At 44.9% G+C, this 26,923-nt stretch overlaps 2 protein-coding genes across 7 annotated transcripts in view; one reads left to right on the forward strand and one right to left on the reverse strand.

The window, feature by feature from the left end:
• Positions 1-3,113, forward strand: part of Arhgap44 (Rho GTPase activating protein 44) — a 174,439-nt gene extending 171,326 nt beyond the window's left edge. For all 5 annotated transcript variants that reach the window (XM_048798104.1, XM_048798103.1, XM_048798107.1 and 2 more), the window contains one exon: positions 1,568-3,113. Coding sequence is in view for 4 of the 5 variants with exons in the window: in XM_048798103.1 (XP_048654060.1) it covers positions 1,568-1,707 (140 nt within the window). In the remaining variant the exon portion in view is untranslated. The remainder of the gene's footprint in view (positions 1-1,567) is intronic.
• A 574-nt stretch (positions 3,114-3,687) lies between these two features.
• On the reverse strand, positions 3,688-24,759 carry Elac2 (elaC ribonuclease Z 2). 2 transcript variants are annotated; one of them, XM_015504500.2, is made up of 24 exons: positions 24,438-24,759; positions 23,775-23,825; positions 23,567-23,637; positions 22,514-22,578; positions 21,270-21,327; positions 20,354-20,422; positions 18,750-18,875; positions 17,286-17,344; positions 15,506-15,564; positions 15,338-15,410; positions 14,605-14,717; positions 13,127-13,222; positions 11,955-12,093; positions 11,788-11,873; positions 10,089-10,207; positions 8,807-8,903; positions 7,471-7,609; positions 6,891-6,929; positions 6,661-6,770; positions 6,059-6,158; positions 5,865-5,985; positions 5,548-5,626; positions 4,821-4,965; positions 3,688-4,327 (listed from the first exon to the last, which is right to left on the reverse strand). In XM_015504500.2, the coding sequence occupies exons 1-24, from the start codon at positions 24,662-24,664 to the stop codon at positions 4,115-4,117; spliced, it is 2,454 nt and encodes an 817-aa protein (XP_015359986.1). In that variant the 5' UTR covers positions 24,665-24,759; the 3' UTR covers positions 3,688-4,114. The 2 variants fall into 2 exon arrangements, with proteins under 2 accessions (XP_015359986.1, XP_048654058.1); XM_048798101.1 differs by lacking the exons at positions 17,286-17,344; positions 18,750-18,875; positions 20,354-20,422; ... (3 more) ...; positions 23,775-23,825; positions 24,438-24,759 and having other exon boundaries at positions 11,960-12,093; positions 15,506-15,570.
• Positions 24,760-26,923: the final 2,164 nt, after the last annotated feature.

The following is a 26,923-nucleotide window of genomic DNA, read 5'->3' on the forward strand; positions in this document are numbered from 1 at the left end:
CTAAATCCCGTCCCCTAGCTGAGTGACCTCTCTCCCGTAGGGTGGGGATCCTTTAAGGGAACAGTGGGGGTCATAAACACCTGCGCTGGGTCAGGCAGTCTCTCATGTCATGTCTGCATTCCTCTCCTCCCCTACTTCCATTTGACTGCCGAGACTTAGGAAAGGTAAGATGTTCTCCAGGACCTCACTTGTCTTTGAGATGAGCTGGGAGTTGGAGCCCAAGCAGAGGAGCCTAAGTTCTTCCTGATAGGGAGCCCCACCCAGCAGGTAGTCCTAGGCTGGCATAACCTCCCACCTTCAGAGGAGAGATGGCCACAGATGTCCTGCAAGGCCCACGAGCCATCTGCTGCAGGAGGATGAGTGGCACTGGCTGAGCAGAGCTGCAAACCCCCAGATCTCTGCTCCATCAGGCAGCAAATGGATGACAGGCTGGGATGACATTTTGAGGACTATCTGGGGGACGGGGTGAGAGGGGAGCTTTGTCCCAGAGCCTCCATGTCTGTATAATGTCTTTTAGGACAGTGTCCAAGTGTATGTCTGTACTCTCAGCATGGTAGTCCTCAGTCTGAACATCTGTTTTACAACAAAACAAAAATTAAACTCCACTTCCCAGATGTGGCCCACCACTGATCCCTTGCTAGGTTCATATTCTGTGTCACTTGCAGTATAGTTCCCAGTCTGGATAGAGAAGCCAGGCTAAGTGAAGGCCAGAAACTAAGAAAACAATGTGACCAAGAATAAGGGACCCAGAGGACCCATCCCACCCCATTCATCTCCCACAGCCCCAGGGAGGCAGCAGGCTTAGCCTTCTGGAGTTCAGTGCTCCAGGGCCATTTCTAGCGTGGTGTGTCCAGCGAGCTTCATGTATCAAGCTGCAGGCTCTAAAGACTTGTCTTGGTTTTGCCGACACAGTTGTCCACATGCTGAGCCCTGTTCCTTCTGTTATACTCTTCCTGCTCCATTGTCCAGGAAGAATGATCTTTCAGTGCTCCTAATAAGGATGTAACCAGAAAGGGGGCAGTTTCTTGGAATACACCAGGAGTTTACTCCAGCTGCTACCAGGTCCTGAGGAAGACCCTCTGCTTTGCCTCCATGAGCCTTCCCAAAGCAGCTGTTTCTCAGAGTGAGATCGCTGACCCAGGTCTCCCCCGTTGTCTCACACCCTGTCCATGCAGACTTGAGGGAACTAAATGCAGTCTGAGCTACACCCCCAAAGGATCCTATTGAGACCTGCCCAAGAGCGTCCTGCTTATCAGGATCCAAGTGCAGTGAGGCTGAGCTGTTCAGGACAGGCAATGTCAGGTCCTGGAATATCCGTGGAATATTCTGGAATATCCTCCCTGAACCACTGTGGCAGAACCTGGATCCTAACCACCCTCAAGGTAGAAATGATGGGACCTGGCCACAGCTAAATCATGCAGTCACGTGCTTAAACAAACCTCCAAGTGATCTGGCCCTAGAAGGAACAAACCACCCTGCTTCCCAATGCTGACATTATTTGTCTGCAGTTAGCCTCTGGTTAGCCAGAAGCTCCTTTTCAACTCTCTTTCTCTCTGCCAACTTGCAGATCTTGTCCACTTTGATATCCCCTCCATCCACATAGAGCTGGGATCGACACTCCGCCTGAGCCCCCTGGAGCACGCAAGGCGACACTCAGTGACAGACAAGAGGGACTCGGAGGAGGAATCTGAGAGCACCGCCCTCTGACACAGCACCCTGCCCCCAACACGCGTGTACATAACATAACATGGGCCCCGGAGACACGCCGCCAGGAGCAGCGTCCCTGAGCTCAACAAGTATCCTCCGTTGGCTCTTTCCTGTCACCTCCAACGTGAGGTTGGAGTTTGGCAGAAAACTGCAATCTCTGGTCCATGTGGGGAATGTCGGTGGTGCAGATTTTGTTTGTTCCTTATGGGTGGTGACTTCGGCCATTTGTTTGACCTTTGCCTTTTGACTTTGTGCCTATTTTGATCCATTTTCAGCCTCCATGACAAGTAGTACCCATCTCTCCACCCAAGGGTCTGCTTGTCAGAATTGTCCTTTGGGGTGGGGGTATGAGAGAGGGTTGTTACCTGGTTACACACGAGGGCCACTGCCTTGACTGTGGACTGGGACAGGCAATGTCAGGTCCCGGAATATCAGTGTATTAGCCAGAAGAGAAGCAGGACAGGAGGGGGACTTTTCACTCAGACCTGGACTAGGGCTGGAATTCCTGAAGTCCTGGTCACTCACCTTTTCTTGACGCCCAGGGAAGGGCCGGCCCGTGGAACACCTTTAGGCTACCCTTCATCAGAGGGCTCCAAAATAATGGCTTATAACATTTGCTACCTAAATTTCTGTCCCCCCTCATGACTGAAAGTTCTTTACTCCTATCATTTTATACTTCTGAATTTAAAAGAGGATCTTGACCATGTCTGGAGAGTCCGTGGTAGCTCCCCATCCCCTGAAACCCAGTAAGTCTGTCAGTCATTTATTTGGCCCCTCTAGGCGTCCAGCTCACTAGAATGTGGGGTCCTGGAGCTGGTCTCTAAATCTGGAGGTTACAGCTGAATAGCAATAATCCTGTTACCCAGAGCAGGTCGAGGAGAGTAAAACCAGACTGCGGAGACGCTGGTCCACGTGGTGGTGGGCCTGCTTTGCTCACCAGCATCCCCTGCGCATCCCTTCTCATGAAGTCCCATCCAGTTCTGGGGAGGAGGGTCGGGAGGCACTGGGAAGCCTGTTTGCACTTTGGGATTAAGAGAGTGAGAAACAGATCTGGGCCATGCATGCAGTCGAAGTTTCAAATTTTATCCTTTTAAAATAGATATAATATACCTATACATGATATAATATTTGTATATATGAAATCTATATTTGTTTAATTTGAGCCATTCAATCAAAACTGATGTACAGGTGTACAATGAAAAAATTTAAATGCTTAGTTATTTTTCCCAACAGTGTAAAGTCACCCTTCTCTGAGAGTGGGATTTGCGGACTTTTGATGTTACAGCTTTGCTCACTTCCTGGCAAGGGCAGTTTGTAATGGAGCCCGGGAGTTGAAAGTTCTCTTTAAATACATGTACAAATTGTTGTCAAAAGTAATGTTATTAAAATAGATTTATTATCCCTGAGCTGGCGTATGTTCTTGTTTTAATAACAAAGCTGTGGGGCAGTTATCAATCTCTTGGGCTGTGTCAGGAGGTCTGAAGTTCACCACCAGGGAAGGCCAAGTCCTTGCTCTTTCTCTCTCACCTGTTTTAAAGCTCCTCCAATATTCTCCTGGGAAGGGAGAGGATATAAACACTAGATTCAACTTTGAAAATTCTCTTTTGAGTTTCAAGTGCTAACCTGTGTTTTGAAATCCCACAGGAGGCCAAGGAAGCCAACCCGATGTGACATTTTGTACATTTTAAGGGCAAAGAGTAATTCTCATTATGAGCAAGAGAAAACAAATTGATCATCTCTACTTTTAGCCAGAACAATGAGAAGATCTGGACGTCCTGTTCCCCTGCCATGGTCAGGCGCTCAATAGATGTTTGAAGCCACTGGAAGGAGCTTGTATGGCTGGGCTTTGGTCAAGACTCAGCAGAGTGGTGGCTCCCCTGGGGGTGGAAAGGTTCTCCTGCCACATGAGCTTTCCTGGGCACACTGGGAAGCTGGCATAATAACCCTGCTCTGAAGCAAAACCAAAACGAAGCAAAGAACTCAGAATTCCAAACTCCATCTTTATTGCATCTGATTCTTTGGGAACACTATCCCTTGAGTCTGGAATACCTAAACCCAATGTCACCTGTCACTTGGCTTGCCTCTGATTTGCAGAGGGAGCCACCTGGTTGGAGCAGGCGAGGGGTGCTGCCCGTGTCCACATGACTTCCTTAAATACCGACTTGCGTTAGAATTCTAGTTGCACCAGCTTTCTTGTTTAGCAGCCTCCTGTCCCACAGCCGTGCCAGGCACCAGTCACAGGAGGTGTCTTGCAGACTGGTGTTTATGCTGGAGCCCAGGCCACAGCATGCCGCCACACACCCATCCAGAACTGCATCCTGGTTGACCACCAGGATAAGGAGAGTGGGTGCCGCGCAGGGTAGAAGACACACATAGCCTTCAGTGTGCAGGGTGGTCCAGACCTCCACTAGGCTCTGACCTTCTTACTCTGTGGGCTCTGCAGCTCCTCCGTGTGGGCACGTTTCTGCTGGGACTCCCCGTCCTGGGAGAGGAGGGCTGCTCGCACCAGCCGAAGCTCCCGCTTCTCTCTGCGCTCCACCATCTCCTCAATGTCATCAGCAAACAGGGCTTTTAGCGGGGGAATCAGCTTTGGGATGGTTGGAAAGTCACCAAAATGAACCTGGGAGGCCAGACACACGATAGGAACATGCCTCAGAGGGACAAGAGCAGGGCCACCTCCCCACCCTTACACACCCTTAAGCCAAGTGACTAAAATTCCAACTGAAAAGAAGGCTTTGCAGGGAGGGAGGAAGCCCTCTAGAGAAAGCAGCAGACTCCCCACTCCTGGCTGAGGGTGGCAAAACCACAGGCCTCAGGAAAGGTGATGCAAGCTAATGTCAAGGCGGCTTGGCTCTACCACTCGTGACATGTGAGCACCTGTCTCAGGTCTGTCCTGAGGCTCCAGTGCTTTGACTGTGGGGCAGTCCAGGCAATGTCCTTAGGACTAATGTCCAGCAGACCCTACAGGAGGTGGGTCTCTGCATCGTACCCTGAATATGATGCTGGTTAGTGACAGACCCTCTTATCTTCATTGCCCCAAGCAGGGAAGAAAATGAAAGGAGGAGTCTGCACCTCCCCGGTCTCCCCAAACACACAGCCCACGTGACACAGACCTTCATGTGGTCAAAGGCGATTCCCACTTTCTCATTGAAGTCAGGGCTGAAGAGGGGGATCTTGGCATAACGCTGGCTGAAATGGTTCAGCATGATGAACTCCGCGTTCATCCGCATCCCTACACCGATGGCTTGGGAGGTAGTGCTGCAGGACAAGGACAAGCAGCCAGGGAAGCTAAGCCACAGGGCAGGGCTCCAAGGCCGAGAACTAGCTCAGGCCCTGGCCCTGCTGCTGCTGGGGCCCCAGGGAGAGAAGGCCAAGGATGTTCTCAACTGGCACCTCTTTAGCCTGATCCTTCCCCTTTCCTTAAAGGAGGTCCACACTCTGTGCTGTCAGCTTTCATCAAGGAGGACACCTGGGAAACATCTGGGAGCTTACACAGAGGTCAAGGCACGTCTTTCTTCAGACAGCCCAATATTCAGCCCCCCTCCCCACCCTAGCCCCTGCCTTCCCCTGGTCATTCCCTGATGTGACTTAATAGATTCTTCCGGCTTATTTCTCTCGTTAAAAACACCATGCCTCACCATTAGAACCTAGGGAACTGCAAAAATAGAGGCAGAAGGCCCGAAGAGACTGCTGTGGCTCAGGAAGCCTCCTCAGCCTTGGAACCTAGCCAGCCCTGCGTCACTGAGAGCACTGTCTTTCCCCGGGGGCAAACGTGGGCTGTTGGGGCTTCACTTGATGGGAGGAAGGAGGTGACAGGGAGGACTAACTGTTCTCTGCTACCTGTGTGTCTTTTCCACTGCTTCTTCTTCCAAGCCATCCTCCAGAGTGGCCTCATGTATCAGGAGGGTGGCGTCTTTCCCTGGAGAAATAGGCTGTGTTGAGGTGCAGCCCTCTAGGTGAGCAGCATGTGGCCCCGGGATCTACAGCTGTGTCCTGACCCAAACACGCAGCAGCCTTGGCCCTGTGACTCATCTGCACATTAGGATGGCAGCCACGCAGTGTGAGGGGGAACCCAAGTCTTCTGTCTCTGTGGACACGCCCTATGCTTAGCTACACCCACCCCACGCCTCACCAAGGCTCATTTCCTCTCTACTCACCCATCTGGACCAGAGCCTCACAAGGCATGGTATCCCCCGAATAGACCACTTTCCAGCCAGACGTGTGCACCAGGGCACAGCCGAAAGCGTGCTTGCAGTGGCGGACCAGGCAGGTCTGAAACTGAAGGAGCAGGGCTAGAGGCTGGGCCTGGCCCCTCCCCGCCCTCTTCCGGGCCCATGGCTGTGCCCCTTACCTCTTCCAGATCACAAGCCTTCAACAGCAATCTGATCAGTTTTTCAACTGTGGGATTATTAACCTCAGCCCCTTTCTGAAGGCATTTTGCAGGAATCATACTAAAAGAAGTCAAAATATTTAAAATTACGGTAGCATTAAAAACAATCACTAAAGATGTGGAATAAAAATGCAGGTCCTTGGCTAGAGAGCTTTAAAATGAAACAGTATGAATTGTAGTCATCAAGCTGGGGAGACTGATCAAGTCAGAGCCAACCATTCCCTGTTCACTCTAAGGCACCTAGCAGATAAAGGCTCCCCTGCATCTAGGCAATGCAGGCCATGGATGACACCAGGCAGATGATGCCTCCCCTGTCCCCTGGGGACAGGGCCAACTCCCATCCACCCATCCACCCGGGGTGGATGGTTTCTGTGCTTCCACTATCTGGGTGTCTGGAATTGTCTAATGGAGAAATGCTGGCCAAAATCTAGGCAACAGAACGGAAGTGAGGGCTGAGGAGAAAAGCTTTACAGAAGCAGACGTTGTTAGGGCAGGGCTGCCAAGGTCTGCCAGCTGCCCCGGGGTAAAGGCCACAGCCTGGGTCAGCTGCCCTGGATGCTCACCTGACGTGGTGGAGCACCTCCTGGCACTGGTTGTGGTACTGCTGCAGCCAGGCCCTGAGCTGGGTGGGGGCTACTACCAGCAAAGGGTGGAACGGCTTTCCCAGAGACACCTGTGACAAGGAAAGGAGATCCCAGGGCAGAGTCAACAACAGAACAAGTCAATCATGATGGTATGTCAGGAAGTGTGGCTGCCAATGTATGAACCAAGGAAACTCAAAATGCTCACTTACCAGAGCACGCTCTCTCTGCAGCAGGATATTCAACAAGCCCTGGGAAGAAAAAAGGACAAGTCACTAGTGAGATCCAAACCCCATGGTCGTCTTCTGCAAGTGAAGGTTCTATGGTCCTCATCTTACAGTATTTCTGACCTCTATAATCAACCCTTCAGAGCTGCCACAGTTGGGGTGACAATGACACATGACTTTGAAATACAATGGGCTGAAAACAAGATGATCTGTGTTAGAAAGAGGGTAATGGCTGGGACCCAGAAACCCCTAGAAGACCCAAGCAAGGGCCTCACAGCCCTGTCTCCCGCATCTGCTCAGTTTCACCGGGGCAGGCAGTTTGAGAAGGCGATTCAGGAAGTGTGTGAAGCAAAACCTTTACTGCCGCTTGAAAGAGCAAAGAAGAAAAAACGTCCTCACTGAACAGGCCTGTGCTGGGGCTTCACAGAAGACTTCACCCCAGCCAGAGAAGAATCACAGGGCTCTGGGGGCACTTGGAAACCGCAGGAAAGCAAGCACGAGTGCAATCAAGCAGAGGCCACTCCTTCCAGTGGGCTAGCACGCCCGAGTCCCAACTAGCACTCACCGTATGGTGGTCTGCATGCAGGTGGGACACAAACACAGCAGCAAGGGTGCCCAGGACCCTATCCACTTGGTCTCCATAATGACGGCACAGCTGCCCAAACGTGCCTTCACCACAATCCAGTAGCAAGGCCTTGTCCGGGCTATAGAAGAAGAGCAAGTGTCACCAACAGGAGAGCCTTCGGACAATTTAGAGTGATGCTTTCTTTAGCAGAGAACAGGCAGCAGTTATGCAGGTATCTGCCTTCTATAAACTCTTGTACCGTTTTGTGGGGAGCTTATATAAAGCCAATTAATTTCACCCATAACAATAACTTAAAATATAAGCCAATTAATTTCACCCATAACAATAACTTAAAATGACCAATCCTCTCTCTATAAAAGAATGATCCATAGAACCCTGAAGCCTTTTAAGACCATAGATCTATACAAATGCTGGCATCCAGAATCAAAAATATTTAGATGGAATGAGACAACACCTTTGTGGAGAATACAAAGGCCAAGCATTATGTATTCGAGACTGTTCTAGTGCCAGCTGCCACAGGATTCCTACTCTTCCAAGCACCTCTGGTTTCCTCAAAGCTGCCTGGTACATGACGGGCTCCACGTGCTCCATGTAGGAGTTGGTTAGCGCAGACTCTGGCTTCTACTCAGACAATCTGACCTGGTAGGTCCCAGACGGGGCTCACAGAGCTTCAATTCTGACAGCTTATGGTGGTTTTTGGTTTGGAAGCCATGCTCTAAGGTGGAGAGTGCTGTTACCTTTCTGGCCTTCTTCCTTTTTGGGAGGAGTGCTCAGCTCCTCCCATTTGCAAAGGTCCCTCAAACTGACACGGCCTTCCAGGGGAAAGCACGAGTAGGGAAGGCAAGCTGGTAAACACCTCTTCTGATTAGCTTTAGCAGGTTCAAGTTGCCACTCTCAGGGTTTGGGGATCGGAAATCAGAGAAGCCCTTTTATGAGCATCTCAGCCCCCAGGTGAGGCCCTAAACTGAGCCACTTCACTGCATTTCTCAGTCAAAAGAAAAAGATGCCCTAGACTTGCACGTTTCAGATTTCAGTATGCTTCATATCATTGTTTGCATCTGCTACATTGTTTGGTGGCTTATCATCTTTCATTAGCATCTAAGATGATACAGTGAAATTTAAAAGCTAACCTGGTACTCCACAATCTCACTTCCTACATTTATATATCTGCAGAGTCACTATAACTAGCTCACAGGGCTTCCTACCAACATGCTTTTCAAATTTAGCCTGGTGATTAGAGGAGCACTTGTATTTAAAAAATAAGCATAATAAGCCTGCTCTCTGATGGGTGCAGGTGTTCTAGGAAAGCTGATACCTCAGGTTGACAAGCGTGGAGCTGACGTTTCGAATCTTCATGGGGATGGCAGACCCCGTTCCCAGGAAGATGATTTCTGGATACTGGCTTTTTTTCTCTATAGAAAACACATAAAAAACATCCATTTCTTCGGGTCAAAAGTGAGCCAAGCTTCAGTAATGAGCAAAGTTAAGAAAAATGGTGAAGTCCAACCTCCCAGGAGGGGTGCTAGTGGACTCACAAGAAAGGCTTCCTCATTAGGGTGAGACCTGAGGGCTATTTGTGAGGGAAGAGCCATCTTGGAGGTAGAACAAATACATTCTATGTTTTTCTTTAAAAAACACCAAAGCAAAACAAAAAACTCCAATTCTTTTTAAATAAATTGGAAAAAAAAGGGAGACATTTCTTTAAACTCTGAATTGCCATTTACTTCAAGAAAGTGGCATCTCCCTTGCACCTGCTTTTGTCCCCATATTCTTCACACAACTGCATTGGGTAGGAAACACCCTGCTGTGCCAGGGAGAAAGCAAGCTCAGAGGGCCTGGTCTCCATGGAGATAGTGAGGAGTCAGATCCAGAGAAACCCATGATTGCCAAGCCCATGTCCCTTCCTGGGCCTCCCTCAGCCCAACAGCCCTTGCGCACCTCTGAAAGCGATCTACAAATAAAACGAGTCTTTTGCTTTCTACATATCAGAAGACTAATTATAATGAGTAAAGGAACTCCTAGGAAGTTGGTATTCCCAACCAGGAAGAAATTAAGATGTACTACTTCCGTGGCTTACCTGATGCTGACTCCAGAGAAGCAAGATCATTTGGCTAGATTAAAAGCCCCAACCCTCCTTCTATTCCAGCATTCCCTTTATCTATCTCTTACTTAAAATAATACCAGAAAAACCAGTAAAAGCAGGAATCAAAAAATGCCCTAACTACTTTTCTTGACAGGATGGTGAAAACCCAATATGGCAGGCCATGGACATTGATTAGTAAACCCAGGACCAGATTCCAGGTCAGCAGAGGTCCAGGTCAAAGCCCTTCAGAGGGTCTCACAAGTGTCCCAGGTATCTCCTGAAGGACACCTGGGTATTACCACAAAGACTGAAATTTATTGGTCTGGGGTGGGACTGGGACTGGAATTCTTGAATTTCTCTACCCCACTTCTCTGATGGTTCTAATGTAGAGCCAGGGTAGAGAAGTCCTGAGTTAAATAAATAAAGCAGATTAGAATGTACCTGACTGGTGCTGTCAGGACACCTGCAGGTAGGCAGAGCCCAGGAGAAAGGTTATCGCTGGTCCTCCACTCACCTGCAGGGACTGGGCTGCTCTGCATGTTTCTTCTATACTCCTGCACACTCTCCTGGAAATTGGTGAGCTCCAGGGCCTCAGCTATGAATTCATCAGGATTGCAAGTAATAACGGTATCCCTGCAGAGAAAGGCATCGCTGGTGACTAAAGGGGGTGTTCAGGCTCAGCAAACACTGGTTTGCCTATGCACAATCAAAATCCATGGGGACAATGTGCAGAGCATTCCTTTGGATCAAGAACAAAGACCAAGTGACTGAGATGGCACATTTCTATTCTGCCTCTGGAACTTTCTTGAGACAAGTGAGGGAAGCTTACTATGAGTTCTGAATAAATGCAACTCTTCACAATATCTCTTGGCCTCAAAGCCTGAAAACTGGGCACTATACTAATTCCCAGGGACAGGATGACTCTCCTTGTGGTGGGGCCTATCCTATGTAGCATCTCTTGTGCTACTACCCCATCCCAGATTGTGACAAGGAAAACTGTCTCCATACATTGCCAAATGGCTCTGCTTGAAAAGCAAGGCCCTAGAGAGTGACTCAAATTCAGGTGCACAAAGCTTATCCACTGGGAACTTCAGCAAAATGTTGAGCCTCACCCAGTTGCTTGGGGTGGAGATTGAGAACCTGCACCTCCAGCAAGCCCCCAGTGCTGACCCAATGAGCAGCAAAGCCTTGACTGGTCTCGTTTCAACCTGGCTGAGCATCAAAATTACCTGAGCACTTAAGAAGTAAGCCCCAAGCCTAAATTACAAGATCCTAACTCAGCAGGTCTGGGAAGAACCCAAGAACTGCATTTTTCATAAGCATAAGGTAAATGTGAATATTGGCCAGGTTGGTTACTGATGTATATAACAGCCTGTGCAGATGCTAACAAAGGGACAGCAGCAGGCTCTTCAGCTCAAGATGGCCCCTCTGGGCCAGAATTCTACAAACAAGAGTGCTGGACCAAGGTTTCTCAAGAGTGCTGACTATTTAGCCACAAGGGTACACGTGACCAGTCATAACCTGGGAGAGTCAGTATTCTAAAACTACAGAGTACACAGGAAACTTAAAAAGCCTCCAGATTCAGATCTCAAAAAAAGAAAATAAAGTTGAGGGATGGTAAGGATTTTTCACTTTGTTGGTTGGAAGTGGCAGAGGTATTCCAAGTGGCAATGTACATCATCAGGTGAGTAAAGAAGTGCTGCACTCTGACCCGGTAAGTTCACATTTAGGAATGACCTTCAGGGAACAGAGTTCTACTCCAACATACTCAGACAAGACATTTATTCTTTCACTAGAACAGCAAAAAAATTGAGAATGTCCCAAATAAGCAAACATCCCTATCTAAAACACCAATAAAATCCTGTTCCTGGAGAGTATTTAATGATACAGAAAGAGACTGGCACTCTCAGGCCAGAAACCCACATACAGAACTTTTAATTATATCCCCATATACACAAATTAAAAACAACAAAATGCTAACTATCACTTTGTAGGTGGCAGGGTAGTGGGTGACTTTCTTCACCATACATCTCTGCTATATGCACTCATTAATGCACTGTCCGTGGCCCTCGTGCTAGGATGACACAGTGAAACTTGTGACAGAGACCACTTGGCCTGAAAAACCTTCCTGAAACATCTGCTATCCGTCCACTTACAGAAAAGGCTGCCCACCCCCAGCCCAGATGGTCCCACTGGCTCAGAGCTGCACACACCTCTGCCACTCCCTTCTGGGACGCAGCTGGTACTTGAGGAGGCATTCTCCCTGGACTGTGGGCACACAGAGGGTGGGGCCTTCCTCCTGAAAGAGACAGGAACACACTCCATGGTGAGAAAGAAAAGGACAGGAGCCAGGCTGACAGGGGCTGTGCTGGGACGCTACCTTACTCTGGGAACTGGTGAGCAGGGGGAAGATGTCTGGATGGATGAGGTTGAGCTGCGTTTGAATCTTGTGGCTGCGAAGGTTGTGGACTGATGCACAATTCTCATTCAGGATCAAGTGCTGAGTGTCAGGCCCAAACCTAAGAAGAAACCAAGCATAACATGGTGTCCTTTAGGTTATGACTTTCATTAGAACAGCAAAAAATTGAAAATGTCCCAAATAAGCAAGCACTGCAGATTGGGAGCACTGATGTGCTCAGAGTATTCAAAGAGGTACATCATTTGCTCCCAAATAGCTACTACATGGGCAGACGTAATCCTGGTTATATTCTTTCCCTGTTGCAGCTGCCTTCAGAGTGTACTAGAGAGGATGGTGGAAAAACCAAGGAAAATTAACATGTTCAGATAGGGATCTGAAAACAAAACGGAGTGCAGGCTGCAAGACGAAAGGCATAAGAGGAAAACAGACAGCATACATTACATTGCAACCCTCAAGGAATGAAAGACAAGGGATCTGAAAAGCATGAGACTGGCAGAGCAGAGAAGATGGAGATGAAAAATCTGTATGGGGAGAAGCAAGGGAGGAGCTGAAGAGCAACCCAAGGTCATCATGCACCTGAGCTCAATTCAGGCTCTTCCCATCCCTGCTGCCCTCAGGCCCCACCCATGGCCCTGGGTGCTGGCTGTGCTTGATAAAACCACAAGAAAAAAGTCCAGGGCCCTCTCTTCCCAGTTACTAAACTATGATAGTGAAATATACACATCCCAGGCATGCTGGGAATAATAAATCAGGAAATAAAATGACCTGATTTAACACACTGCCTGACATGCAGTGGGCATCCAGTCAGCAGAAGCTATTACTTTATATCTGCAAGTCTCTTCTTTAGTGGGATTATCAACTAAAAGACAGTATTGTTCAAGCATCACTAAGAGTGTGTAAAACTGAAATCAAGCCCTATAGTAGAGGGACATGTGTTTATGCTGTGCCACCTAGTGGTGGTTATTTTCCTCAAAGAGTGGCAAAGATGGATGCTCCCAGAATTACATGGCAGGAACCCAGAGGAAATTCAGGCAGAAACAGAAGTGAGGGTAGGCTGCACTTAACAGTGGGATGAGGAAAAATATACCACTGCCTGGAAGAGTTGCCCATGTGCCCTCGGCTGGGCTCCATACCTCTCCATCCACTGCTGGTATCTGCTGTCCAGGAGCACAGATTCTGGGGCTATGTGTACCACCAAGGCCACAGGGGTATCATCCTTTCCTTGGTACCTGGGGAGAAGGAAGAATGTGGTATTACTTTATAAAGTGATTAAAAAAAAAATCAGGATGTAAAACAATGACTATACAACCAGGGAGGGTAACGCCTTATGCCCATGCGTGGTTCCTAAGCTGCTCCCAGTGGTGCCTGAGCACTGCTGGCCCAGAACTGGCCATGTCACCTACACTACCCATGTCCCACACACAGAATTCCTCGATTGGACAAGCTCTGCTCTAGACTTCTTTCTGGTCGTCCTGGCTGAGCTTCTTCATGCAACACTGAGGTGTGAGTTTCTTCCTGTCCTTTCCCTGACTACTGGGGCTCCCTCCTTTCTTCATCTCTAACAAGCAGTTATTTCCTCAGGTCAATGTCCTGCACCTCCAATTCCACCTTGGGATCTGCCTTCCAGAGAACCTCAGGTCCTAAGATGGAAAATGAAAACTCCCTGCAATCCCACTGTCCAGAGGGAAGACCACTTATTACAATGGGGATGTTTCCTTTTAGCTCCCTTAAAAAAATTTTCACACAGTAACTTCTTTTATTTATCTTCCTCCACCACCATCACACAGACATGCATAGGGCTCATAAATGACACCTCGGTGACTTGAAGTAACTTTTGCTGCCTAAAACTTGATTCAAACAAAAAGTCTATGCCACCAGAGTACCCAAATTCACCCCCACAGAATAAAGTGGGCCCAGAAAGAACTCCTAACACTATAACTAAGAGGTACCACAGACCAAAAGGATTTATTGTATAAATAGAATAAAATAGTAAGTGAAAAAACACAGATGGGTAAAAATTAGAAACTGATATAATATAAAAATTAACAAAAGAAAAAATTAAGACAGACACATTGGTCAAAAATTCTACCCAAGGTTAAAACTGAACTGTGAAAATGATTGACTTTTTCAGAGGAACAAAATAAAATAACACTCAGACCTGAAAGATGATCCCAGGCTGAAATTCTGTCCCTTACCGATTGACCTTGAGGTCTCATTCTCATTAGGTTAGATGCAGGGAAGTAAAAAGAATTCATGTAGGTAAAAATAATCCAAATAATGAGTTGAGGCATTAATTAGAACTCAAGAACATTTAAGGATTTATTCTAGACTGTGAACTCTTAAGATTGCTACTTGATTTTCTAGTCCTTGGTGATTTCTGGTTGTTAGTCGTTTCTACTTTCACTTCAAGGCTGTGTATACCACAAAACCTTCCACATACCAGTAGTAGGTGGAAATAAATCCAGCCAGTAGGATTTACACACATTTCAAACACAGATGCAGGGCTTCCCCCAAATACACAGCTGTATCCCTAAGAAGCTTGTGCTTATATGGGCGGGGTTTCCTAAGCACTGATTCCTACTTCTTCCACCCAGGGGCCCCTCATTATTACCTCTTGAAGGTGGCATTCTCACAGATGGGCTGAATGAATCCTTCATCTGGACATTCAACCACAATAAATGCAACACCAGGATCTGGGGGTGTACACAGCTCTTCAGGCAAAATCTGCAAAACCAAATGGGGTCCTGATGTTCTCCCAACTGGATGGCCTTCAGGGCAGCTGCTAACATTAAACAACCCATATATCTAAGTATACAGAACACAAGACCAACTAGTAGAGTTATTACCACTACACCTTCCTTGCTCTTTGCTTACACTTAGACAACTAGTTGGTGGAGGCATTTCAAACCTACAGTGGCCAGGAAATGAAGCCTGGTATTCAAGATTGTCTTTAGTCTGTGGCCCACTGCATCCAGACACCAAAGAAGACTTCATCTGGATAAACAGCAGAGTGGTGTTCCTCTGAGTCAAGCACCCAAAGTCCATCTGTATGAAATCTATTTTTGGACACTGCCCTGAGCTCTAGTACAAGGAAGAGCATCTGTCCTTGCATAAGGAAGACAAGCAGATCCTGAACAGATAATCTACAGTACTGCCCAAACACAGCAGCATTGATAGCAGGACGAGTCAAGATAAGAGCTCTACCACGGAGCCAAGCAATGGAATTACAAGCTGTCCTACTTTCTTCAAAAGTGGTGTTTATAGGGTATGAGCCAGACAGTGCTCGGTCTAGTGTCCCAGGACCCACCCAAAACCACAGAATCATCATGAAAAACAGGCCTCACCTCTTTCCCTTCATAGATGATACTCTTCCCATCCTTCACAGCAGCAATGATGGGTGCGATGGCAGCTGTCCCACTGAAATGAAGAGGGAGGCCATCTGTGAGATGCCCTCTCTTCAGGAATAATGGTGCACCCAGCAAGTCCCCAGCAGTCTGATCCCCAACACTCACACTGGAAGGCCCATGTCCTTTGCTTTGAGCACCAAGAAGTTTCCTTTTTTCACGTGAAGCTGTAACAAAGGGAACACAAAAGCAATTCCAGTGGCTAAGAAGCCTGGTTTTAACCAACTTTCTTAGAAGTGTATCTTTCTGGTTTTTACTTTTTAAAATCAGTGTTATTTTCATACAATTCATTATAGTGAAGTTTATTGTTTTCAGAAGGTATACAATATTCTGAGGAAGTCGCTCATTTTGCAATGCTTTCAGAACTAAAAACCTGAATGAATTAAAACAGTGCTTCATTTCCCCCCAACATTAACTCATTATAAATTTGATAAAATATAACTGTTTCCATATAAAAATTAATAAAAGTATCCTTCAGGAGAAACCCAAACATACTTGGGTTCTGTTTTATTAGTATATATTCATTGATTAATAACTAAAAGATCATCATTTAGACATTGTCTAACAAGGCAATGACCAGGCAAACTGCTATATACCACAATATTCCCATGATAGTGGGAAGATATTAAAAAAAATGGATAGGCCTTTCTCCTTCTGCATTTTCAAACATTTGGCAACATAGTATTATTGCTTTTATAATCCAGAAAAAATATAATAATATAAAAATAATATAAATAATAATATAATAATATAAAAAATATAATAACAAATTCGCAGTATGCTCTTACTTTGTTAGAAGGACAATAATCCTATCACAAAACTTCATAATCATTGCCCTGAACTTAAACTTCTATCTAAACATTTTTGGGATCTACATATTTCATACATGACAGAAAAAAAGTCCCAAATGACCCAAGATGTTAACAGGTCTTTGTTGAAATATATTCAATTTTCATTTTCTTTTTCTTCTTCTTCTTCTTCTTCCCCGCCCCCCACCTCCCAGAACTGGGTATTAAACCTGGAGACACTCTATCACTAGGCTACATTTTAAACTGGCCGGGACCTTGTGACCCACCTACCCAGCCTCCCAAGTCCGTGGAATACAGGTGTGTGCCACCACACCCAGCTTCTTTAAATCTTGACAAAACTTAATTTCCTAAAGTTAAGAAGTTGCTCTTAGGACCAAGTCTTAAATTTGGATCTTAAAGTCTCATTCTCAGGATTCTAGAACTCTACCATCTCAAAAATACTATCTAACCTTCAGGAAGGTCTGCAGCTTCAGAGTGTACATATCACACAAAGATGCTTGATTTAGCTGACATTAACAAGCATTCTCTTCATATACTCACAAAAAAAAATGTAGTCTTACCATAGAGTAGGCAAAAGAATTTGTTACAAGTTATATTATAATAAAATTTTAATGTAAAACTCTTCTAAAAATACACCGTAAGATCTTAAAAACAGCTTATTGTAATAAAAAAAATTTTAAATGGAATTGGTTAATTTCAGAATGCAGATCTAGGCCTCTGTGAATGCTAACCAGTATTAAAATTGATTTGATAGTAACACCTTAAGGATTACAGTGAAATGAAATAAAATTGAAACAGCAGGAGGGGTTTGAATAAAAGCCTGACTGATTAGCAGGAAAACAAATACAGCTGCCTTCACCTACTTCTGAATTCCAAGAAGGACCAATCATAGGCAAATATAAAATAATATGAAAGTACAGGTAGTATTTTGAGGAAACAGGACATCTGTGTTTCTTTTAGCCACAGGTAACCTAGGAACTATTACCTCTGAATTACTGCAAAAGTGCTAACCAGAGGTCCTCAACCACACCGACTGTCACATGCTCACTTAAAGCCTGAATTTGGAAAGAGTTTCTTACCTTACAGACAAAAGCTACCACCAAGGAAGGGTCCCTCCCATCTCTTTTCCGGTTAATATCTGAGGAAAAAAACACATTTGATTATACTAAGGTAAATGTGAAGGTTGTACTAGGCTCACAAATGAGTATAACTTGATACCTAGTTTTACTTCATAATAAATTAAAAGGCTAATAAGATCCCAATACAAAGATTGAAAAAGAGCTGTGCCTAATATTCTTCAGATTTTTTTTTATCCTACTTATGTTGAGATTTTAATAAACAAAAAATGTAAAGCTCCAATCAGAGAAACTTCAGAATGGCAAGTAAAATTATTTTTTTTAAATGGCCATTTTACATAGGAATGAAGAAAAAGAATTGTGATGTGCTTTGTAAACAAGTAAAAAAATATGAAAAATAAGATAAATGCTGCTAAAAGGCCTTCCTGCAGGCAAAGTGTGGTTGTCAGTCTTTACCCATCCCACCTAAACAAGAAGGCACTCAAGTTCTGTCTTTTCTTGGACACCAGACAGACACACCTCAGGACAGGTGGAGGAACTGATCAAGCTCTGCCCAACACTGGGCAAAAGAATCCTTGAGCAGTCCAATTCCTTTGATACATCTAACCTTGGACTTTTAATTCTGTTTCCCAGTAGGTTGTCATTCTGAAAGAAAAGGTACAGATTCATTCACTGATTTGACTGTTTTGCTCAACTTAGTGGTTACAGTTTTTGCATTACTGAAAAACTAATGTGTATCAATGTTCCATTAAAGAAAAACACAAATGCCCTGTGTATGACTGACTTTGCCAGGTCCTGCTCTTCTTTGGCTAAACAGAACACAGGCTGTAGACTGGTCCTAAAGCTCAGGACTAACAACCCTTTGTGACAACCCTTGGTCAGCCATGAACTGCCAAGAAAAAAGTATGCTTTGTACACCTAGCTTTCTTATGACAATAATTCTAATTCAGAGCATTGAGAGGGAAAGAATTGTCATTTGTGACACCATGGACCGAACAGGAAGACACTCTACTAAGTGAAATAAGCCAGTCACAGAAAGACATACTATGATCTCCCTTATCTTTTGAATCTAAAAATGTTGATGTCATAAAAACAGAATAGAAAAATGGCAACCAGAGGCTGAGGGTAGAGGGAGAGGGAAAGAGGACATGTTGATCCAAGTATACTAAGGTTTAGTCAGGCTGGGAATAAGTTTTAGTGATCTGCTATACGGTACAGTGACCACAGTTGATGATAATGTATTATTTATTTCAAAATTGCTAAGCTTAGATTTTTAATGTACTCACTCAATAAAAATAAGCTGGTGAGATGTGGTGGCTATATTGATAGAACCTTTCTACATCAATCAAAACATCTCCTTGTACCCAATAGATACACATTAATTATTATTTGTCGACTAAACATAAATTGATCTTAAAAACAGACAATGCATTAAGACACGTAAGTCCTTTCCCAGCAGGGTTATACCATTGCCGTCTGGAAGGTGCTGTTCATTTTCAGTGGACCCGGAGTCTGAAGACTGTTCTGGGCTGAGGCTGCCAAGAGGCCTTTCTGGGCTCGTTGATAGCCGGTGCTTCCCACATCTCTGTTCACCTGGACAGTACAGGAAACCAAAAACACTACATAAGGTGAGCTCACAGCCAAAGCCCAGATGTTCACATACAGGAATGCAAGAAGGCCAATCAAAACCATCATGCCTTTTATTACAGTAGCAAAGAATTAGTTACCAGTCTACCAGGTCTCTGGGCTTACTTACGTCTTACTCATTTTTATGCTTCTGCAAAGCTCAGAGCCTTACCACAGTAGGGATTCAACAAATACTGACGGAAAAGCACACAGGCTCTAAGTTGGTTATTCCTCATCCTCTCTCTCCATAAACAAACTCTCCAAAGGGTACTCATCTCCATGAGAGGAAGAGGTAAGTCCAAAAAGTCAAGGAAAAAAAAAAAAACAACAACTGCTGATTTCAACAGAACCCATGTTTGCTCCTCCACCTATGTTCATTCATTTAGGGCCCACTGGGCACTGAGAAAACCATGATCAGAAAAACTGAATGAGGTAAGCACTGATCAAACAAGAACATGTTACATATAAACTGTTAAATGCTATGAAGGGAAGAACAGGGTGCTAGAAAGAAACAACAGAGACAACTCAGGCTGGTGGAAGGAATTGGCAGAAGGGGTCCAAAGACATCTGATGAAGAGTGAGCTAGGCAAGAAAAGTTCTACTCTGACCATTCTCTAACTGGTCTATAAGCACTGCGCCATTGCTTGAGCCACACAGCTCCCCTCCCTTCTTCCTTTGATGGGCACAGGCCTCGTTTCTTCTCTTGCATTTACACATGTTCTCATCTGCAGCCTTTTAGCACTTAGCAAGCATCATACTAGTTAGCACTATTGAGTAAATGTCCCTACCAGTCAATATTCTCAAGTAGGTAAAACTCACACAGACTGTTTAAACAGACACAAGGACCAATGACATGCCCTGTTCCCAAGTCAAATCACATCATCTGGTTTTGGTACCTGAGAAACTTTATAGGAGTTTCTGAGTTCAGATAACACCCTTTTAGGTTGCAGTTACTGGTATTTATTTTAAAATATTGACCTGTACAAATCTTTTTCAAGAAAGAAGGGTACTAAGATCCATTGCAAACAAACCCAAAGCAATGAATATGCACATCTAATGCAGCCTACTTTCTGACAATGCTCGATTATGGAATATTCCAATGCACAGTCATTATCAATATTCATGAGTTCAACACATCCTACAAATACAAGAACATAAACTTTTTTTTTTTTCTTTTTTCTTTTGGTGCTGGGGATTGAATCCTCCAGGGCCTTGGGCTTGTGAGACAAGCACTCTACCAACTGAGCTATACCCCCAGCCCCAAGAATATAAACTTCTTAAGAACAGGAACCAAATCTGAATTCTTCAACTAAATTTCCCTATCATGCTCAAAACACAAAGCAGGGTACTCAAAGCAATTATTCAAAAGTTTTTGGTTTCACCCACATTTTCCTTACTCAGGACTTATACCTTCTTCCCCTAGGAAACCCGGCTTTTGTACTCACTATATATGGGGACTTGGTGAACTGTCATGGTTTCATCCTTATATTCTGGTGCAGAGTGGGGCCGCACAGCTGCGTGAAAATCACAAATCAGGACAGTAATTATATTAGTAAACACATGTGAAAATAAACTTTCAAGATCAGCAACCATGAGCCCCAGAATTCTGGTGGAAATCTGCCACTAAAACCAAAGTTTCTGAGTAGATTAACATTTTTTAAGGAAAGAAACAAAACTGTATTTTCAGCAGCCATTTATATTTACATAGTCAAATGAAAAGACATGCTGTGATCATTGGTAACTATCCATTAACAAAAAAATTTAAAAAGAAACCAATATTGTACTCAAACTTAAGAGTCCTCTATTAACATACAGGATTATGATACCAAAGAATCTATCATCTCAATTATAACAGCTGGTATACATTTTGAAATAAAAGACTAGTGTGACTATAAAAGAGGAGCATTAACAAGCCAAAGACGCATACTAGCCCCGGGATGAGGTACCTGCTAGCATCCCCAGATGCCAAGTACTATAAGCCTCCAGACACAGCTGGAGATGAGGTTCAGCTACAAAGACAGCTGCAAAACCGTCACACCCCTTTTCCTCCTGCAAGGAACTCAAAGCAATAAGAACCATCTCTTGGACTAAGGAAGGAGACTTGGAGCTGGTATGGAGAACATAACATGCCCAGCACATGTGTAGGCACATGTTTTAAAGTACTCTTATCTTCCTATCCAGTATTTTTATGGTATCAGATGAGGAAACAGAAAGTGCAATTAAGCAATATTTTAAAATTCCATGTCATGTGAATGAAGTATTTGATTTTCAGATTTGAATCTGGTTTTAATGGATTCTAATTTGAGAAGAAGAGTGTATATGAGAAAGAAATATCAGACAATGAGTCAGCCAAGGACATACCCAGTTCTATTCCTTTCAAAGGACCAGAAAATATTTTGATTGCTTCTATGTATTTTTCCTAAGAAAGAAAATTAAAAATAAAGTGAGCAGTTATGATTAAACAAATATAGAACACAGCAATGTATTTAAACATATAAATAGAATCAACAGACAATGAACATAAAGCAAATGTGAATGAGTATATTGAATTTCATTTATACACATAATTACTATATCTGCTCTACACCGATGCCAAGGATTTAGCAGTGCAAAGGAAATAAGGCCTTACTCCCATGAATCTAATGGAGGAGACAAAAATGAAAAAAATAAAAAAAATAATGACACAACATCTTAATGCAATTATGATTTTGTGCTCTATAGGAACAATTAAAAATGCACAGACTAGGGCCAACTTGTCTAGAAAGACAGGACAGACCCAGAGGAACTGACCGTTTAGCTGAGCCCTGAATATCTGGTAAGGACACAGACAGGGATGAGAGGAGGCAGAAGAAATTCATGTATAGATGACAGCCATGAGATGGGAGGTGCTTTGGTGTGACAGAGGGTTAGAGTCGGCCCTTGTAGTTGTAGCTTGGTGACAAATACAGATAAAGTGTAGACAAGGCCTGGGGCCTATGGGAATTGTAGGCTGTATCAAGGCATGTGGATTGTATTACAATAGACAGCAGCTCCTGAGGCATTTTAGGTTGGGAACTGACTGCATTTCTATCTTAAAAAGAGGTCCCTCTAGCTGCTATGTGGCAGATGGATTACAAGGACAGATATGGAAAGCTATTGTTGTAGATAGGTGTGGGTGACAGAAAATGATGCCCTCAAAGAGATGGAAACAAACAGACTTCAGGCATTATTTTAGAGACAGTATTAACAGTACTTCATTGGTATGAAGATGCCTGAAATTTAATAAAGAATAAAAATCATAATTTATTAAGTACTTACTTGGCACTAAACATCTAAAAGGTGATTTAGTGCTTAATATATGTTACCTTATTTAGTCTTTAACACATGTATGAAACATAGCCACTTTATAGATGAAGAAAAGGAGGCAAAGGGGCAACTAACTCATTCAAGGCCAGAGAGTTGAGAAGGTTTTAAATTGGGATCTTTTTAATTTGAAAGGTGATGTGTTTATGGCACAAACAGTTATATCTAGAAGTCAGAAGGCTGATTAGCAAAAATAAACATTCTTCTAATTAACACTAAGAAAGGAGGAGTTGGTTTTGATAGGTGAGTCAGGAGAGACTCACCAGTTGTGGAGGTCCAGAAAGCACACACTTTGGAAGCCCGGTTTCCTTTAAAGTAAGAATCATTCCTAAAAAAGAGGAATATAATAAGATCTCTCATCAACTTGGCCAGTAGTTACAGCCAGGCAGAGCAGCACCCTTTACTTAAGGAGTTATTTATCTGTGTGTCCTCATTCCAGCTTCTAAACAGTCATTATATATGTCCTCCCTCTTTACAGTCATCAGGCAACTCTTGGAGAGCAGAAACGATGCTAGTTAGAGAGATAGCAATACTTCATCAAATGCTTCTGGAATGGACAAACATGAGAAGGGGATAAGGCAGTGAGGCACCTACTATGTAAAATGTTCAGAGGAGTTCACTCTCATAGTTATACAAAGTAAAGGGACTGCCGTATAGATTGCACCATAGGCACTTCATGTACGTTACCCCAGTCAGCTCTGAAATCAGGGACCAGTCTAGTATGCCACTCCCTCCTGCCCACATTACCAGGCTTACAGAATTTGGCTGCAAAATAATCTTGACCTTCTCAGTCAATGGTCATGAACAATGAGATATCCTGGATAGCGCATGACTGTGTACAGCTGCTGATGTTGTTCATGATAAATACATCGACTTTAACCACTCTACTTTCCAGTTAAACCTCTTGCACAGCAACCCAAGAAACCAAGTGAATAGTAACACTGGGAGACAGATCCACATTAAAACCTGCCCTGATGAGTCACATCTTTCTTTTTGTAGAAATGGGGATTGAATCCAGAGGCACTCTTCCACTGACCTACATCCCAGACCTTTTTATTTTGAGACAGGGTTTTGCTAAGTTGCTGAGGCTGGCCTCAAACTTGTGATCCTTTTGCCTCAGCCTCGACACTAGCTGGGATTACAGGCACACCTGGCTCTAAATCAGAGCTTTTGATGCTCTGAACTGCAGCTGACTGGGCTGGCATTAAAAAAAAAAAAAAAAAAATCTTAGCTCCTCTGGATTGGGAAAGGAGCAAAAAAAGAGAAAGGCAGGTTAAAATTTCATCAGCATCTGAGCCTATAAAGAATTTACTCACCACACAATCCCCCAACATTAGACCAGTGCATTCGTGTCAGGAATATGTTGTCCAAGCGAGCAACCTTCAGTCTAAGAAAGAGAAAACATTTCAGTAATAGAAAATGGATTGACCAAAGACCATTTCTGCTACAGAAACACACCTGTCTCTCATCCCAGCTTTCAAGCCCCATAATCATCTCTATCCCAAAAGAAAATCGTTGACTCACTTGTGTTCCTGCATGAGTCTCTGGACGCCTTCTCCACAGTTAAAGAGATACCTAATGAGGGAACATTACCAAAGACACTCAGAAGAGTCTATCCTGTAAATCTCCGACACCAGTAAAAATGCTTTGCTGTAGACTGTGAGCCAAACAATTAAAAATATATGTTGTACAAGTGAACTGACTTCTATTAGGACAGTAGATTTGGAACCACTCTTAACAGAGGCCAGGAGACATGGGGCAGGTAGGGGATGGTTGGGAGCGAGATGGGACTTCTCTCCCATCAGCTCATTTACAGACCTGTCTAACCTACACACCAATCAAGAGGACGCCTTTGGGGTGCACGGAAAGAGAATGCCAAGAGCCAGCCCTTGGCTTAAGGGATGGGAAGAAAGAAGACGCTTAGGCTCACGTCTGAAGTTCTTCCCTGATGCCTGGAAACCTTATGGATCGAGAGATGTGAGGCATCCGGGGTCTCTCCCACCCTCCCCAAAGAGCAGAAGGTGACGTCCAACACGTATGGAAGTGGGAGAAACCCGAGTCTGACAGGTGCCACGAAGCTCCTGGGCTACACAGCTCTGAGGGCTGTGTAGGGCCCCTAGGGCGGGGCGGGGCTCAGTAAAAGGACACCGCAGTCACCCAGTAGGACCCAGTACGCGGAGCACTGACCGGTTGTACTCCGAGAAGACGTAGAGCGCTGCGCCCGCGTCACGGTCGCCAGCCGCCACTACCTGAAGGTACACGGTGTTCGGGCCCCCAGGGCCCCATGACGGGCCGCGCTTCTCCCGCGTGCGCAGGTGTCGCAGGGGGTCCTTGGGCGGCCGCTGGCGGCGGGCGGGTCCCTGAGACATGGCGCGCCCGGCCACGGACCGCAGCAGCGAGCGAAGCGCCCACATGCGCCTGTCTCCACCTGGGCTGAGGAGGCAGCCGGGCACCTCGGTCCGCGTGCCCCAAGCACCGCCCCTCCACTCCGCATGGTGGGCCCAGCCAACCAGGGTACAGGTAAACCATAGGCCCGCCTACACAAGCCTACGCGTCCAATTGAGAGGAAGCTTGCCTCTCGGGGATTGTCAATCGGCGGCGGCCATAGAGTGAAGGAATGCTAGAGCGCCACGGCGGCCCCGCCCTTTTCCAATTCCGGCTTTCTGTGCGTCATTTTTTTTTTTTACCGGAAACTGTTCTTTGCCTAGGGCGGGACTTCCGGAGGCGCAGAGCCAGCGAGAGCAATACCGGGAAAGGGCTGGTACTTGAGATGAGGATTGCGCGTCGGGTTGGAGTGTCATATTTATGGTTAGGAGCTGTGTTCTTAGGCAGGTCAACCCCTCAGAAATTTGGTTTGTTCTTGTTCGTAGTGATTATGAGGATTAAGTGCGAGGAGATAAATTGTATTAAAGGGTAGCATAGGCGCCCTAATCCATCGTAATTCGTGTGAATACAGGTTTCAAAACATTGTTCTTAGTGGATTTGGAAAGAAAAGGAAAGTTAGGAATTAAAAGAGCAAGCAAGGTTGACCTCTCTGACCCTCGGTTTCCTTATCTGCAAAAAAGGGTAGTTAACTGCTGACTTAAGATTTTTAGGTCACCTGATTGGCAGCACTTTGAGTAGCACTGCTGAAGAGAAGAGGAAAGGGTTTCACCCACACAAAGTATACTTGGAGAAAGATTGTGGCTAAAGAAATTTTGACCAGAGGCATCCTGGAATTAGATGTTCCAATGTGTGTGCCCTTTGAGAATCAAAGACTTACTACCCTCCTACATAGCTAAGTAGGCTTTCCCTCTGAGAGTGTCCAGGGGGCAAAATTGTGACATATGCAGTCGGGGAGAAATAATGTCAATGTTTTATTCACTCAAATTATTCAATACAGTTTGACTCTATAGGTTCTTAATCAAGACAATAACAATCCCTAATGCTAGGCACTGCAATAGACATAATTAATTCACAGCAAACAATTCTGCATTAATTCTAATCACTGCAAAACACACTTAATCATGATAGTCTAATGACAGACATTTCCTCTGCATGTAAGTTAAAAAGTCTTAAGCCTTAGGCTTTAAGTCCTGCAAATGCACACTCACTCAGACCACAGTGATCTGATCCAGAACCAAGGCAGGTTTTTCCTGGTGTGGAATGGACCACCAATTGAGGACAGGGTTGTAAGAAGAAGTTTCCGCTATCACCAAGGTCCAGGCGAAGAAGTAGAGTTTGAGAGCGGTGAAGATCACACAGAGGCTCAGGAAATGATGACAAGTGATGGGATGTCAAGTCCTCAATCAGGCTCTCCAGCTCGAGTGCATGCTTGTTTCAGCTGGCTGAATCCCTGTTCATTTGTTCTATTATTTATACTAAATTTTGGAGCTCTTGACCCCCCTTTCAATTCTTATCAGCTACCACGGGATTTCTCAGTGACATCATTTACCCTATGGTCAGAAACGTCTGGTGTGGTGGTCTCCATCCTGATCTTCTTGTCTTACTCTCTTATCAGAGGAGGACAGCCTGCCAGGGGCTTTACTCTCTTTATCAGGGTGAGGGGAAGTAACTTGTTTGTGGCCATACTGGAGGGCTCTGTGGGTGTGCCTGGTGAGACTGCAGATTTCAAACTGGAGTTTTTAAAATGGAGTTGCTTAGGCTCAGGCCTAAGGCCATCCTAACAGAGTGGTTTCAGTAAAAGCTACCAGAAATACAGGGAGCTTCTGTGAAGAGGGGGAAGTTATTTATCTGGAAGCTCTACTCACATAAAAACTGGTTTTGGAAGATGACCACCCTGTGTGAAAACAAGTTCTGTATTTGAAGTAAACATCCAGTAAGGGGTAGAAAAATTGCACATTTTTTTAGAGGACTTATGCATTGGAAGGATTATGATACTATTGTCAATTTAGAATAAACTCAACCAGTTCAAGAATAAAGAGCATTGTATTTATTTGAGACTAATTAGTATGGAAATCTGGGAAAACATGTAATCAAACATGAATGAAAATGTGCTTTGAGGTTTTACAAGATGGTAGCTGTATTTATAGCTTTAAACTGCAAGGTGGCTGGAAATTACATCATTTATTAAGGAGTAATTCTGATTGGTGCTAGCAAAAGTTAAACTTTTCTAGAAAGGGATTGGGTGTGGTCTCAGTCTTTGGGTAGTTTGAATGAAGGGGTTCTTGTCC

This window comes from Marmota marmota, unplaced genomic scaffold, assembly GCF_001458135.2.
Source record: "Marmota marmota marmota unplaced genomic scaffold, marMar, whole genome shotgun sequence".
Lineage (NCBI taxonomy): Eukaryota > Metazoa > Chordata > Mammalia > Rodentia > Sciuridae > Marmota > Marmota marmota.

Bases quoted from the DNA above. Each gene is read 5' to 3' on its own strand.
- Elac2 (XM_015504500.2), bottom strand. From the start codon at position 24,664: ATGTGGGCGCTTCGCTCGCTGCTGCGGTCCGTGGCCGGGCGCGCCATG. The intron at 23,638-23,774 runs GTGAGTCAACGA...TCTCTTTCTTAG, and splicing joins AGACTCATGCAGGAACACAA to ACTGAAGGTTGCTCGCTTGG. The intron at 6,930-7,470 runs GTGAGTGCTAGT...TTTTCTTCCCAG, and splicing joins TGCATGCAGACCACCATACG to GGCTTGTTGAATATCCTGCT.